The 13,876-nt window shown below is 42.0% G+C and overlaps 1 protein-coding gene across 2 annotated transcripts in view; it reads right to left on the reverse strand.

Annotated features, from left to right (window-relative positions):
* Window positions 1-13,876, reverse strand: part of LOC135210323 (uncharacterized) — a 42,101-nt gene that overhangs the window by 7,393 nt on the left and 20,832 nt on the right. For both annotated transcript variants that reach the window (XM_064243207.1, XM_064243206.1), the window contains exons 4-7: window positions 12,259-12,675; window positions 11,001-11,089; window positions 10,195-10,351; window positions 6,294-6,428 (exon numbers count right to left, since the gene is read on the reverse strand). In XM_064243207.1, the coding sequence (XP_064099277.1) occupies window positions 6,294-6,428; window positions 10,195-10,351; window positions 11,001-11,089; window positions 12,259-12,675 (798 nt within the window). The remainder of the gene's footprint in view (window positions 1-6,293; window positions 6,429-10,194; window positions 10,352-11,000; window positions 11,090-12,258; window positions 12,676-13,876) is intronic.

Consider the following 13,876-nt stretch of genomic DNA (forward strand, 5'->3'; position numbering starts at 1 on the left):
CCTGTACTTACGAACAACCTCTGGCACCCCGGCCTGAGGTGCCTTGTTCTCTTTAAGTACTCCCTTAGTGCCCTGACGGGGCACAGGAGCAATTTCAGCTTTGTCGTTGTCTACAAAGTCTGCCAAGGAAGGTATGGTAAAGGAGTCGAATCTGCCGTCTACTATTGTTGGATTTTGGGTCTTTGCCACGAATTCTGGGACAAACTCACACACCATTGATCTCCAACCTCTCGAGTGTTTTATGAGATATGAGAGGCCATGTAGCTCCCCCACCCTTTTGGTTGAAGCCAGGGCCAATAAGAAGACTGTCTTCAGGGTCAGGCTCCTATCCGTGGACTGCCTTAGTGGTTCGTAGGGGGGTTTTGTCAGACTACTCAGTACCTTGGTCAGATCCCAATCTGGGGCTTTTAGCTCCTTTGGTGGGCATGACTGTTCAAAGCTCCTCATCAGCATGGCCAACTCCCATGAAGACGATATGTCCACTCCTTTCATTCGTAAGACTGAGGCTAGAGCAGCCCTGTACCCCTTCACTGCAGATACAGACATATGTTTTTCTGTTCTGAGATATATCAGAAAGTCTGCTAACTGCTGAATAGTGGTACCGAGTGGAGACACGTTCCCTCTACGACACCAATCACAGTATGCTGACCACTTCCCTTGGTATACTGTCGCAGATGATTTTCTGATATTACCTGCCATCTGAGTTGCTGCTTTCTTTCGCGAAAACCCTCTCTCTCGGAGGAGATACTTGACAGTCTCCACCCGTGAAGCGATAGGGACTTCACCGACTGGTGGTACCTCTCCACGTGAGGCTGACGCAGAAGGTTGCTCCATGGAGGTAACTCTCTTGGCAACATCTACTAGGAGTTCCAGTAGGTCTGGAAACCACTCTGCTTTCGGCCATAACGGGGCTACCAGGGTCATCTTGAGGTTCTGAGACCGCATTACCCTGTTCAGAACCTGACGGATTAGACAAAATGAGGAAATGCGTACACGTCCAGATTGTCCCAGGGGTGTTGTAGCGCATCTTCTGCTACTGCCTCTGCGTCCGGGACTACTGAACAATACACTTCCAACTTTTTGTTGTACCTGGTTGCGAATAGGTCTATGATCGGTCCTTCCCACAACATGAGCATCCTGTCCACTACCTGTTGGTGTAGGGACCACTCCGTTCCCAGAATCTGATCCCTGCGGCTCAACTTGTCGGCCACTATGTTTCTTTTTCCCGGAATATACCTGGCCTTGATGTCTACCAGGTTCTCATAGCCCACTGGTGAAGTTGAACTGTCATCACATGTAACTGCCGAGAAAACTAGGCCTCCTTGCTTGTTTATATAAGCTACTACTGTGGTGTTGTCTGACATCAATACCACTGAGTGTCCCTTTACTCTCTCCCTGAATTCTTGTAGAGCCAGGAAAGCTGCTTTCAACTCCAGCACGTTTATATGGAGTTCTCTGTCCTTGCAACTCCATTTTAGCTGACACCATCAACTCCTCCATATGGGCTCCCCAGCCTACTAGTGACGCATCCGAGAACAGCAAGAGGTCTGGGGAGGATTGTTGAAGGGGGACACCCACTGTCAGATTGTCGTCGTCCACCCACCACAGCAAGTCTTTCCTCACTTCTGCCGACAAGGGGAATTTGCTCGTACGGGTGATCTACTGTTGGTGACCAAAACTCCTTCATCCTCCATTGTAGGGACCGAAGGTGTAGCCTTCCTTGTGGTACTAGCTTCTCCAGGGAGGTTAGGATTCCCAGCACCACCTGCCACTGTCTTGCTGGCTGTGTCTGCTTTCCCAGAAAGGCATTCACCACTTGTTTGCATTTCTCTACTCTTTGGTCTGTCGGGAATACTTTGGCTTGTGTTGTGTCTATCACCATTCCCAGATATTCCAAACGTTGACTTGGATCCAGCTGCGACTCCTGCTGATTCACCACAATACCTAGGCTGTGACAAAGCTGCAGGAGGGCCGCCCTGTCCCTGAGTAATTTCTCCCTGGACTTTGCTATCACCAGCCAATCGTCCAGATATCTTATTAGCCTGATCCCCTGAGCATGCGCCCACGGCCGACACGAGGGTGAACACTCTTGTAAAAACTTGAGGAGACGTTGTCAATCCGAAGCACAGGACCTTGAACTCGAAAGCTTTCCCTGCAAAAAGACTGAAGCGGAGAAATTTCCTTGAAGACTGATGGACTGGTATCTGAAAGTATGCGTCCTTTAGATCGACTGTCAGCATAAAGTCTCCGATTCTGACTGCTTGTAGAACCGTTTTCGGAGTTTCCATCTTGAAACTGGTTTTCCTTATAAACAGATTCAGCGTTGACAGATCTATTACTGTCCTCCACTCCCCGTTGGCTTTGGGTACCAGGAAAATCCTGCTGTAGAAGCCTTTCGTCGGACTGCATACTTGTTGCACAGCTCCTTTTTCCATCATCTTCTTCACTTCGTCCTGCAGAATAGTGGCCTTCTGAGATTTGTGGGCATAAGTGACGTGGGGTAATGGTTGATCTGTCAGGGGGGGGTTACCTCGAACGGAATCAAATACCCGATCCTGAGAACATCCACCACCCACTGCTCTGCCCCTAGTTCCTGCCACACCTTCCAGTGATTTGCCAGGCAACCCCCACTGGTGTGGCCGAGTGATGGGAGGCGCCCATCCTATCTTCTTGAGCCTCTCCCTCTTCCCCTATTGCCCCTTCCTCTGTTGTTTCTATTGTGAAAGGGCCGATGAGTTATCCTCTTTGGGGAAGAGGGTCTTGTGACTCTATTAGGGATGCTATGTCTCACTGTCTTCTTTCGAGACATCTGCTGTTGTCTTCCCTCCAAAGGAATAGTTTGACTGTTAGAGGTTTTCCTAACTGCCTGTTGCACCAACCTATCGTTAGTGTCCATCCTTCTTCTATCTATCGCCTCTTCCAGTATGACCTCTGGCAACAGTAGTTGCGATTCCAAGATATCCCCATTCCTCATTGCTAACAGGGAATCCAAATCCACATTGCGGCTTAGTCTAGCCAATGCTGCATCTCTCCTCATTAGCAGGATATTTGCCCAAACATTGGCACTTACGTTTGTCAGGTACGCAATCGCCTTGGACCCTGACTGTAGTAATCTAATGAACAATGGTTCATCCACTACTTTCCTTGTTGCTTCCGAGGATGCAATTTTCGCCACTGCTGTTGACCAAAGGTCTAACCAGGACGCAGCCTGAAAGACAGAAGAAGCTGTTGCTTCTAACGTAGCAGCCTCTTGGTACGTCATCGAAGGGCACTCCATTTTAACCTGATCCAAGGTTAATCCAGGCCTTAACCTTACAACATTAGGGTTCATTTGTCTAGACAGCAAAGGGACCTTCGGTGTCGTATAATATTTCCTTTGCTTTATCATTGGAGGGGGAATAAATTTAAATGATCTATTAGATCTTAAGGAATTATCCCTCCCTGCAATCTTTGCGTTTACGTGTTGCAAGACCGATTCCGCATGACTCGAACAAGGCAATTCATACGACACCTTGGTATCCCTCTTTAGTCCAAACGCCATGTCAATTCCAGGAGGAAGCATACTGGCCGGTGTTTCTGTCTTCTCCGAAAGGCTATTGAATTGACGAATCAAATCAATAACCTCTGCATACGAGGCCAGAAACTCCTGGTTTTCTCCTTCCTCCGGCTCTTGTGTACCACTCTCCGTCACGAGAGATGTTGTCTCGCCTCTATCTTCTGACAGACGGCCCGGAATTCCACGGCCGCCTGCCCCTACGGCCGCGCTCTCTTTGATCTTTGCTGGCCGCTGTTGGCTCGATCCCAGATAGTCAGCAGGGGAACGAGAACGTCTCACTCTTTCTCTGCTCACGGATCTAGAGCGAGAATCTCGTCTAGATCTCCAAGATGAAGGCTCCCTTAAGACAGAGGTAAGTTCGTCTCTATTAGCATTGGCATCGTTTTCGAGCGTCGGCGAGCCCGGCCTCGGCCTTCTATCCAGACGGACACTGCCTTCCACGAACGTATCCGCCAAGGTTGCCAACGCTCTATTTTTCGTACTTTTAATAGGAGCCTTATCGTCCTTCGTACGTATTTTTGAACGGCCTTACGGGCGAAACTGGGACCTGCATTCCATCCTCTGCTGCACCTTTCGCCGCCAACGTCGATTTTACCAGAGGTATCGCAGTTTTTGCGATCCGAACTGGCAACTCCGCCTCGGCCGCTAGCTCACCGGCCGTCACCTCTCTCGCTTGTTCGGACTCTTGCGAACGGCTTCGTCTGCCAACCTTGTGCTTAATAGCCACTGATTTTCCGACCTTCTTGCTGACTTGGAAATGACAGTCTTGGTCCGAAGAAGAGGAAGAATTGATTCTTCTCCTCTTGGCCCGAGATCTGCTAGGAACTCCCGAATCCTCCTCCAACGCTTGACTGGCGCTCGCCGTGACGTTATCGGACTTAGCGATGACGCCGAACTAGAGGAAGAAGACGAAGAAGGCGAATCACACTTTTTCTTTTTGTCTCTCTTATTCATTCTCTCCTCTATATCCTGTATTTCTGCATTACAGTTTGCATTGACGGGTCAGAAGGCGTATTAGCGTCTGGGTGCAGCGAAAAAAAAAGGCCGAGAATCGGTCTGTGACGATCATCACGCCTGCCATCTCAGAGTGTGACGTATGTTGTGACGTCATCCCTCTCGTAGGGAGAGACTGAGAGGTTTCTGCTGGCAACCGCACGTTGCTGCCAAACTACCTCCCACGTTCTGCATCGCTGTAAATACTGAGTGGGATGGTGAAGCAGCGGCATTAATTCCCATAAATTGCAAGCCCGGGGGATGAGGAAACATTCAGCGCTGCCGGACCCTGCTGGAACCGTGACGTCATATAATGCGCAAGCAGACCATCCAAGGTTGGTACGCCTGGTAGGCCTAGCGCTGACCACGGTACCATCTAACCCTAACCTGCGCTTGAGTAGCAGGAGCCTGGAACAAAGATGGCGGATCTCCCCCTCTACTTGCTGGGAACAAAGGAGAGTGCAAATTATTCATAAAATTACCCAAGGCCCCTCCTGACGTTTCCGATACAGAACCGCTAGGAGAAACCGAAGGGGTATGAGACAATTCAAAAGCAGGTGGAGAAACATATGGAGCAGCCTGGTTTATTACCGATACAAAAGAAGCCGGTAAGGTTTGGTCATCCAAAGATGGCGTCACCCCCTTTCTTTTGTATTGGCTTTTCCCATAGAACTTCTTCCACTGTTCCACCGACCAACCGCGACAAACAGAACACGGATTAGTAACCGTACATACGTTTTCCCTGCACCTACTACACGCTGGATGAGGATCCGTCGACACCGAAGTTAGGAACCTAGAACAAGGGAAGCCACTGACTCCTGGGCATTTCCTTTGTCTCCTCTTCGAAGCGGTAGACGATCCCGATGTTGAGGCAAAATTCTCCATCATACCACGTATACACTCTTACCACACACTGATCACACTTGGAGAAAGAAAAGGAATGAAAAATAAAAAATGAAATGGATAAGAACGGTGGGCAAACTGAAAAACCGGCTTTAAATGAGATAGACAGTAACACGTCTTATCTTAAAGGCGGTAGGAAAATAACTGATGGGTCACAGGTAGCCGTGGGCATTCTGGGTATACATGCCCCGTGACCTGGTATAGATGCCATTAGTCCCTGGATCTCACAAGTGTAATTTTAATTCTACCGGTTTCCAGCTTGGCGCTAGTAAATCCTAATGTTAAGACCGAAGGTTTGTTTCGTGTATGAACAAATTACTTTTGTTGGGAGGTATTTAGTGGAATAAATGTATGCAAGAAGTGGGTCACAGCAAATGGAAGTCATATTCACTTAGGAAAAGAGGTTTGCAATTCAGTCCTGAGTAAAAGCCATCATTATCCAAAAAATGAACATGACATTCACAAATTCCACTGATATATAACTACAATAATTACATGACATTTATGTGTACCAAACATTCTGATGAAATAGAGTACATTTAGATAATGTTTATATTGTATTTTGTTCTAGAACTTTTAAGCTCATAGCTACTATTAACTGCCTTTATTTAAAAATTAATTAGATTTACAATAAGAGTTCAGGCCTCTGCATATTAAGTTATTTCATGTCTAAGGCCTACATGATCCTCTTTAGTAAAGCATTATGTCAAATCATGACACTGACCAAGATTACTTAAAAAAAAAAAAAAAAAAAAAAAAAAAAAAAAAAAAAAAAAAAAAAAAAAAAAAAACACTGCCACACCAGAAATCTTAATAGAATGAAAAATTTAGCTATACTTACACTATCTGCAATATGCTTATAAACGAGACCATCCCCACCAACAAAGAAAGTAGAATATCCATCATACCAACTTTCCATTTGGTCTTGAACAGTTTTCCAGTTCCACAACTTGATCTTCCAAAACTGAACCATTGCCTGGAATAAAATTTACCAATGAAACATACATATATTTCAGTAGCCAGGTTGACTAGTACTTTATTAGAAAAAAGTACTCCTTTACTTATGCTAAAAGCAAAATTTAAAAAATTACCAAATCAATTTCTTCTGATGGCATTTGATTTTCCAATCACAGTTACTAATTACATAGAAATTACAAACTTCTATTTCATTCTCATGGCTAACATAGTACCAATTCACTGTGAAACCTGTGTAATGTGGAAATTTTCCTACAATTTGAAATTTTCTCGTTACTGGTTTCTACTGGTGATAATTTGCTGAGCTTGGTCAAACATTCAAACACCATAATAATTTACAATTTGAGCATTAGTGAAAATTTTGAGAATTGTAATCCCCTTCATGGTCGTTACCATGAACAACTAATCACACCACCCTCAATCTAACAGAGCCAAATTCATGGACTCACGCACCATGCACCACCAAAAATGACAAATTTTTTACCAATTTGTATTTTTCATAACTAACAAACCTGAGGTCTTAACATTACGATAATACTAGCACCAAGCTGGAAACTGGTAGAATTAAAAATAAACTTTTGAGATCCAGGGAGTATTAGCATCTAAACAGGTCACGGGGTATGTAGTACCCAGAATGCCCTTGGTGTCCCGTGACCTGACAGTTACTCTTCCAACCCAGTTTAGACTGCTAGAGGGGTGGTTAGAGGTGGGCCTTTATCTGTTAAGACCTCAGGTTTGTTAGTTATGAAAAATACAAATTGGTTAAAAATTTGTCATTTGTTCATATACGAAACAGACCTTCGGTCTTAACATTAGGATAGATTACTTATTGGTGGGAGTTAAGTCTCTATAACTGACTGGGAGTTTGCCACCTTTATCCATTTCCAAATAGTAGATGTATTCTAAGACAATGGACTATTAACCCTTGAACCAAAGATATATGAGAATCTATTGGTTTCCCTCTCTGGGTGTTCCTATGATGCCATGGTTTATTACATTATGGAAAATGGAGAATTCTCCATTCTCATAAACCACTTCTGCTCCTTGTATCTAGATCTATTATCACCCCCTCTCTCACTATTATCGAGAGGAGTCTGTTGCTACTGAAAAGTATACTATACTCTAGATTATCTTTACAGTATGGCTGACCACCTCACCTGCATCTAGTCCGTCCCAACTCATGATGGTACTCTCCTTCATACTGCCCGTAGGTAAAGGAGTAGAAAGAAAGTAGTAAAGAAGAAAGACCGGTCATCTCATTCATTCTACTTTCATGCCTTCATCTTAGACTAGACACAAACTGGCCCGCCAGGGGTACTGGATGAGCTATACCACTTGCTGGGGTGCCACCACTGGACCAAAGGAAAAGGTGTCCAAGGATCTATGGGCAACATCTTTTAAATAAACAGAAGTGAAAGTTGTTTGACGTTGCCAAATACCAGCTTTCAAAATTTTCTCCACAGACATATTCTTCTTGAATGCCAAAGAAGCGCTCAGGCCCCTGATGTCATGAGCTCTAGCCCTCTCTTGGCTATTTGACCCTCTGTCTTCTGCCATGTATGCATTCCTGATTGTTTCTCTCAGCCAAAACGATATTGTGTTCCTGGACACTTCCTTTTTGTTCCGTCCTGTACTTACAAACAGCCTCCGGCACCCTGGCCTGAGATGCCTCGTCCTTCTCAAGTATGCTCTTAGTACTCTGATGGGACACAGAAGCATTTCTTCCTTGTCATTGTCTACAAATTCTGCAACAGAAGGTATGGAAAAGGAGTCGAATCTGCCATCCATTACTGATGGGTTTTGAGTTTTGGCTACAAATTCTGGGACAAACTCGAATACTATAGACTTCCAACCTCTCGAATGCTTTACCACATGACAAACCATGCAGTTCCCCCAACCCTTTTGGTTGAGGCTAGGGCCAATAAGGAGGCTGTCTTCAGGGGCAAGCTTCTATCTGTGGACTGTGTTAATGGCTTGTGGGGGGGGGTTTGTAAGACTACTCAGTACCATGGTTCAATCCCAATCTGGGGCTTTTAGTTCCTTTGGAGAGCATGACTGCTCAAAACTCTTCATTAACATAGCCAACTCCCATGAAGATGAAATGTCCACACCTTCCATGTGTAGGACCGAGGCTAGAGCAGCCCTGTACCCCTTTACAGCAGACACAGACATATGCCTTTCTGTCCTGAGATATATCAGAAAATCTGGTAACTGTTGAATAGTGGTTCCGAGTGGAGACAAGTTCCCTCTACAACACCAATCACAGTATGCTGACCATTTTCCTTGGTATACCGCTGCAGATGACCTTCTGATATTTCCTGCCATCTGTGTTGCTGCTTTCTGAGAAAAGCCTCTCGCTCGCAGGAGATACTTGACAGTCTCCATCCGTGAAGTGATAGGGACTTCACCGACTGGTGGTACCTCTCCACGTGCGGCTGACATAGGAGGTTGTTCCACGGAGGTAACTCTCTCGGCCAGCACAATGTTTCTCTACTAGATCAAGAAAGATACCAATCTCATTCACTTGAGCATCCTGTACACATAAAAGCTTATGTAGCTCAGAGCTCTTTATGCCATTCTTAAATTTAAAAAGAGCCCACTTATTCACTAAACAAACCTAAGCCATTTCTCTGCTGAGACCAAAAGCCAAAGCTAGTATACACCTAAGAACTAGAAATGCTCCACTTCAAAAGACTGGGAAACCGTTTCCAGATCTCGGCTATTTTACTTCCAGGAAGCACTCAAGCCACATTAAGTGTCAAAGAAAGGCATAAAACCATGCCTGAGATGGTTTGGCCTCATTATGAAGAAGGGAGTTGATAATCAACGTGATGCTGGAGAGGTCAGGGAAACGGAAGTGCTAGGGACATGGAGGAGAGGAAGGTCTAGAAGATGGGGATAGCATTTGAGATGAAAGGGAAAATGGAATAGACAGAAAGAGGACACAAGACAAAAACACCCGGAAATGACCCATTAAAAATGGCAACTCTAAGAGATTAAGCTGAGAAGGTGAAGTAGTAGAAAAAAGGGGGAAAAGGCAAAATGGACAAAGAATTACCAGAGGTCCAGTCTTAGCTTGGAGACTCCAAACTGGCCCTAGGCAGAGGTAATACATACATGACAAGTTAGAAAACCTATCATGCTGTTGTTGCCAAGCACTTCTTTGCATCATGTACAACTCCCCAACTTCAAATAGGTGTTGGGTTATCAAAGGGAAGGGGATGATATGGGAGGACTAAGAAATAATGCCAACCACTGCTACTAATCACAAACTGTCAATCAACTTGGCCTCATGGCTGTTTTCTTTGGATTGTAGAGTATCCCAGAAAAACAAATAATTCTGGAAGTGATTCAATTTCAAATACTGCCACCTGGTAATAACAATACAGCATTCAAGTAATAAAACATTACTTTTAAGCCTGACTTTGGGCATTTCTAACCCACACCAAATGCTTACCAACTGAAACTACTCACTAAATACAGCAATTGTAAATAACTTTTATCTATTAAACAATTTTGTTTAAAAAACATGCAAACATAAGTTTAAAAACATGAAATTCTTCTTCATTCTAATATAACATAAGAAAAATAAAGTATCAGTTGTCAGATTAAAACGCATTAAATAAGTTTGTAGATCATTTAAACATGTCCAAGTACGTACCAAAAAGATGTAAACAATGTATTCAAAATAAAAATAATTACCAATTGCAAAATATCTCTGATAAATATCATCAGCATCTCTGCACATGAAAAGGCATACTACATACCTTTAGACCTGATATACCACGGATCTGCCATCGAACCCTAATGGTGCCATCTTCTGGATGTTTTGTTATTTTCAAAATTTCAAATTTGACAAAGGCAAACTTCAAATGGCCGACTGTCCTTAACAATGCCACTTGCTTTACATATGGTATCAAGCCCCTGAAAAAAAGGCAGAGATAATTTATACTTCATCAAATGAGACAGAATTTAAAAAGAAGGAGTACTTTACTAAACAAAAATCCCACTGCCTTATAATTTCCAACCTATTTTAATCTTCAAGACTGTCTTATAAATAACAACCTACCTGTACTGTAATCATATCTTTAGTACATTTTACTAACATAAAATATTTGTTCACAATATTGTTATTCATGTCCACTAGGAGGCATTTAAACTTGTACACTAATAACAACAATGCTACATTAGAAGACTACAAATTCTTCTGGATTTTACCCATAAATGGTAAAAATTATCTGACAATTAGTCACACCTAATCCAATAGAAGCAGTAAAGTAATAAAATTAAGCAACATTTGCATTCCAATAAATAGAAGCAGTCAAGTAATAAAATTAAGTAATTATCCCATTCTATTGGCAAAGTGCTTGTATTTCACAAATTTCTTCAACATATGTACAACCTTGAAAAAAGCAAGAATTACATTTGAGCTACGTCCCACAGCTACAGCCAAGACGATCTTGACAAAGGATAGATTCTTTTCAGAATCTATCCTTTCCATTCCAATTATAAACAACAAAAATAGGCTAGGCTTTAAAAGTCTTGTATTATGGACAAGTTCAGTAGTACTTACACTGTAACTTTTCCTCGGATCCTATTCTCAAAGACAATTTGCTGAGCATAAATCCTGTAGTCAAGAGGCTGAACAAACAACTTTGGGAGCTGAAAAAGAAAAATAATAATGAAAATAACAATGCATTATCTTACAACAAACAGATATATAATTTTCAATTCAACCCGTATAAATGCAAGTCCACAAATCTGAAATACAGTAGTATGTGATTCAGTACAATGCAAATTTTTTCAGTTTCTAGTATCGACTGAGAATGCTACCCAAGCTATATCAAACACCAATAACACAGCAGTACTCTGTAGGAGTGAAACATCAACATAGTAATTTGAATTGTACACTGTCGAGGGTTATTTCTCTTTCTTCAGCTTTTACCACTAATGTAATCTAAACGTTACCATTTAGAAAAATTCACTTGTGCTCAAGTAGCAGACATAACTAGAAAAACTGTTCAGCCCAACAAGATAAGCATAAATAACAATATAAGACTAACGTAGGTAACTATGGGCTTTTTGTAAAAATTTATTTTTTTAAGTATTAAGGCAAAAACAAAAGAAATAAGACAGAAAATTGTTAGTTTGTTTGTTTGTATGGTGTTTTAATGTTGTATGGATCCAGTGGTTATTCAGGAATGGGACCAATGGGTTTACTTGATTTCCGAACCACGTCGAGAGTGAACTTCTATCACCAGAAATACACATCTCTCACTCCTAAATGTTATGCCCAAGAATCGAACTTGTGGCCACCGAGGTGGCACGCCAACATTAAACCGACCACGCCACTGAGGCACTCGGATAATTGTTAGGTAGCAGCAATGTCTACATACAATATCACAAATTTCAAAGAAATGTGAGAGAAGGATAAGCACATACTTTTTCTATAATTACTTGTGAATCACAATCTACTGGAACAGCTTTAAGCTTTCTATTTACTTTATTGCTACTATTTCACTGGAAGATAAATATTCCACAATTCTATTACTTCTATATCAATTCTATCATTATTAATAACCTTAGTGCTTTATTGCGATACTGTACAAAGTAATATTATGTACTTTGTTTTTGTAAAACTTTTCAAGGATCTGGTCAGCCTTTCTTCAATGCCATATCCCCTTGTCCAGATCTCTGAAGGTTTACTGTATGACAGTTCAGATTATCTTGACTATATAATAAGACTGTAAAGCAATAACCTACATGCATGCATTTTCATACAAGAAAGCAAATACATATGGTATATTGAAAGAAAAATTCCTACTACTTACCGTTTCAGCAAGGACGTTGTAGACACGAGAAAGCTGCTCCATACTCGGCTTGTCACTAGGTTGTAATTTATTGGACTTTGGAGAATTAACATTTGGTACATTACACATTAACTCACTATCCTTAGCACGGCAAACGTCCTTCATGAAATCACTAACGTCAAAGGCACATCCTTCTGATACACGAGTTTCCACATCTCTTTTCTCGGAGTGTAATACTGCAGTGTTAGTTTTGACATTAATTGGTTCCATAAATTTCTCAAACACTTCATTTTCTAATTCACTATACAAAACCGAACAAACAATGTCAGTCCCTTGGTGGCGAGAGCCTCTTGGATACCAAAGGGAATCGGGGGGTAACCGGAAAGTTTTAATGCTTGACTTATCATCTCTAGAATTAGATACATCAGAACCAGCTACCTGCAATGAAAATTTCAGCATAATGTAATATATGAAGAATTTCATTGGAGTGGAATACATGATCTTACATTACCAATTGATTAAATGGAGACCTAGATTCACATTTTTCGTAAACTTGTTCTCACCTATAAATGGATATACATATGTAGTAAATGAATTAAAATTTCCCTTCTGGGAAGGGCAATGCCCTCTACAATAGCTTATTCATAAAACCAAATATACTAAGTGGCAATCTCATCTCACAAAATTAGGCTCCAATGACTCTCCCTCAAAATCCATGATTTCAATCAACTTTTGACAAAATTCAGACCTCACAGAAAATTCCTATTCGCAAACATTATACAGGTTATTGACGACCCGATTTGATGTCACTTGTCTAGAGCCAAAAAATTGGCGAATTATGGCCCCATTACGCGGCTGAGTTTCGGTTATCAGCGCCATAAGGTGCCAAAAATAGTTATGGCGCCATAATACAGGCAGTTCCTGGGTTACGACAGGTTCGGCTTACGACGTTCTGAGGTTAAGGTGCTTTTCAATTATATTCATCAGAAATTATTTCCAGGGTTACAACGCCTACAACGCTGATCTGGCAGAAGAAATATCACACCAAAAATGAAAAATAATCAGTATTTGAAGGTTTTTTTTTTATGAAAAAATGCAATAAGAATGCTGTTTACACAGTTTTGCATGCACCCCAAAACATTAAAAGTAAGGATTTCTTAGTTTTTTTTAATGATGTTCCAGCGTACGACGATTTTTGGGTTACAACGCGTCTCAAGAATGGAACCCCCGTCATAACCCGGGGACTGCCTACATACCTAACAGAGGTGGCATTACCCGTTATCTGCAACATGAAATGAAACTCGGTGCCATAAGCACCATAAATCGCCACGTTTCGGTTAATGGTGGTTTTCGCTTATCAGCATCCCTCCGAGAATGGAACCTCTGCCGATAACTGGGTACTGCCTGTACTACAGTTATTTTAACATACAGTCAGACCCAATATTCATGGGGGACGTGTACCACAACCCGCTGTGAATAGCTAAAATCCACGAATATACTTGAAAACCCTCTAAAAATGCTTAGAACTGCATATTTTGACAATTCAAACACAATAAATTCTCTAAAAAGGCTTATACCTGACTATTCTAAGTTTTATCACAAATTGTGAATTTAGTCGTGAAAATATGAAAATACAGTA

The sequence above is a fragment of the Macrobrachium nipponense genome, chromosome 39, assembly GCF_015104395.2.
Source record: "Macrobrachium nipponense isolate FS-2020 chromosome 39, ASM1510439v2, whole genome shotgun sequence".
NCBI lineage: Eukaryota > Metazoa > Arthropoda > Malacostraca > Decapoda > Palaemonidae > Macrobrachium > Macrobrachium nipponense.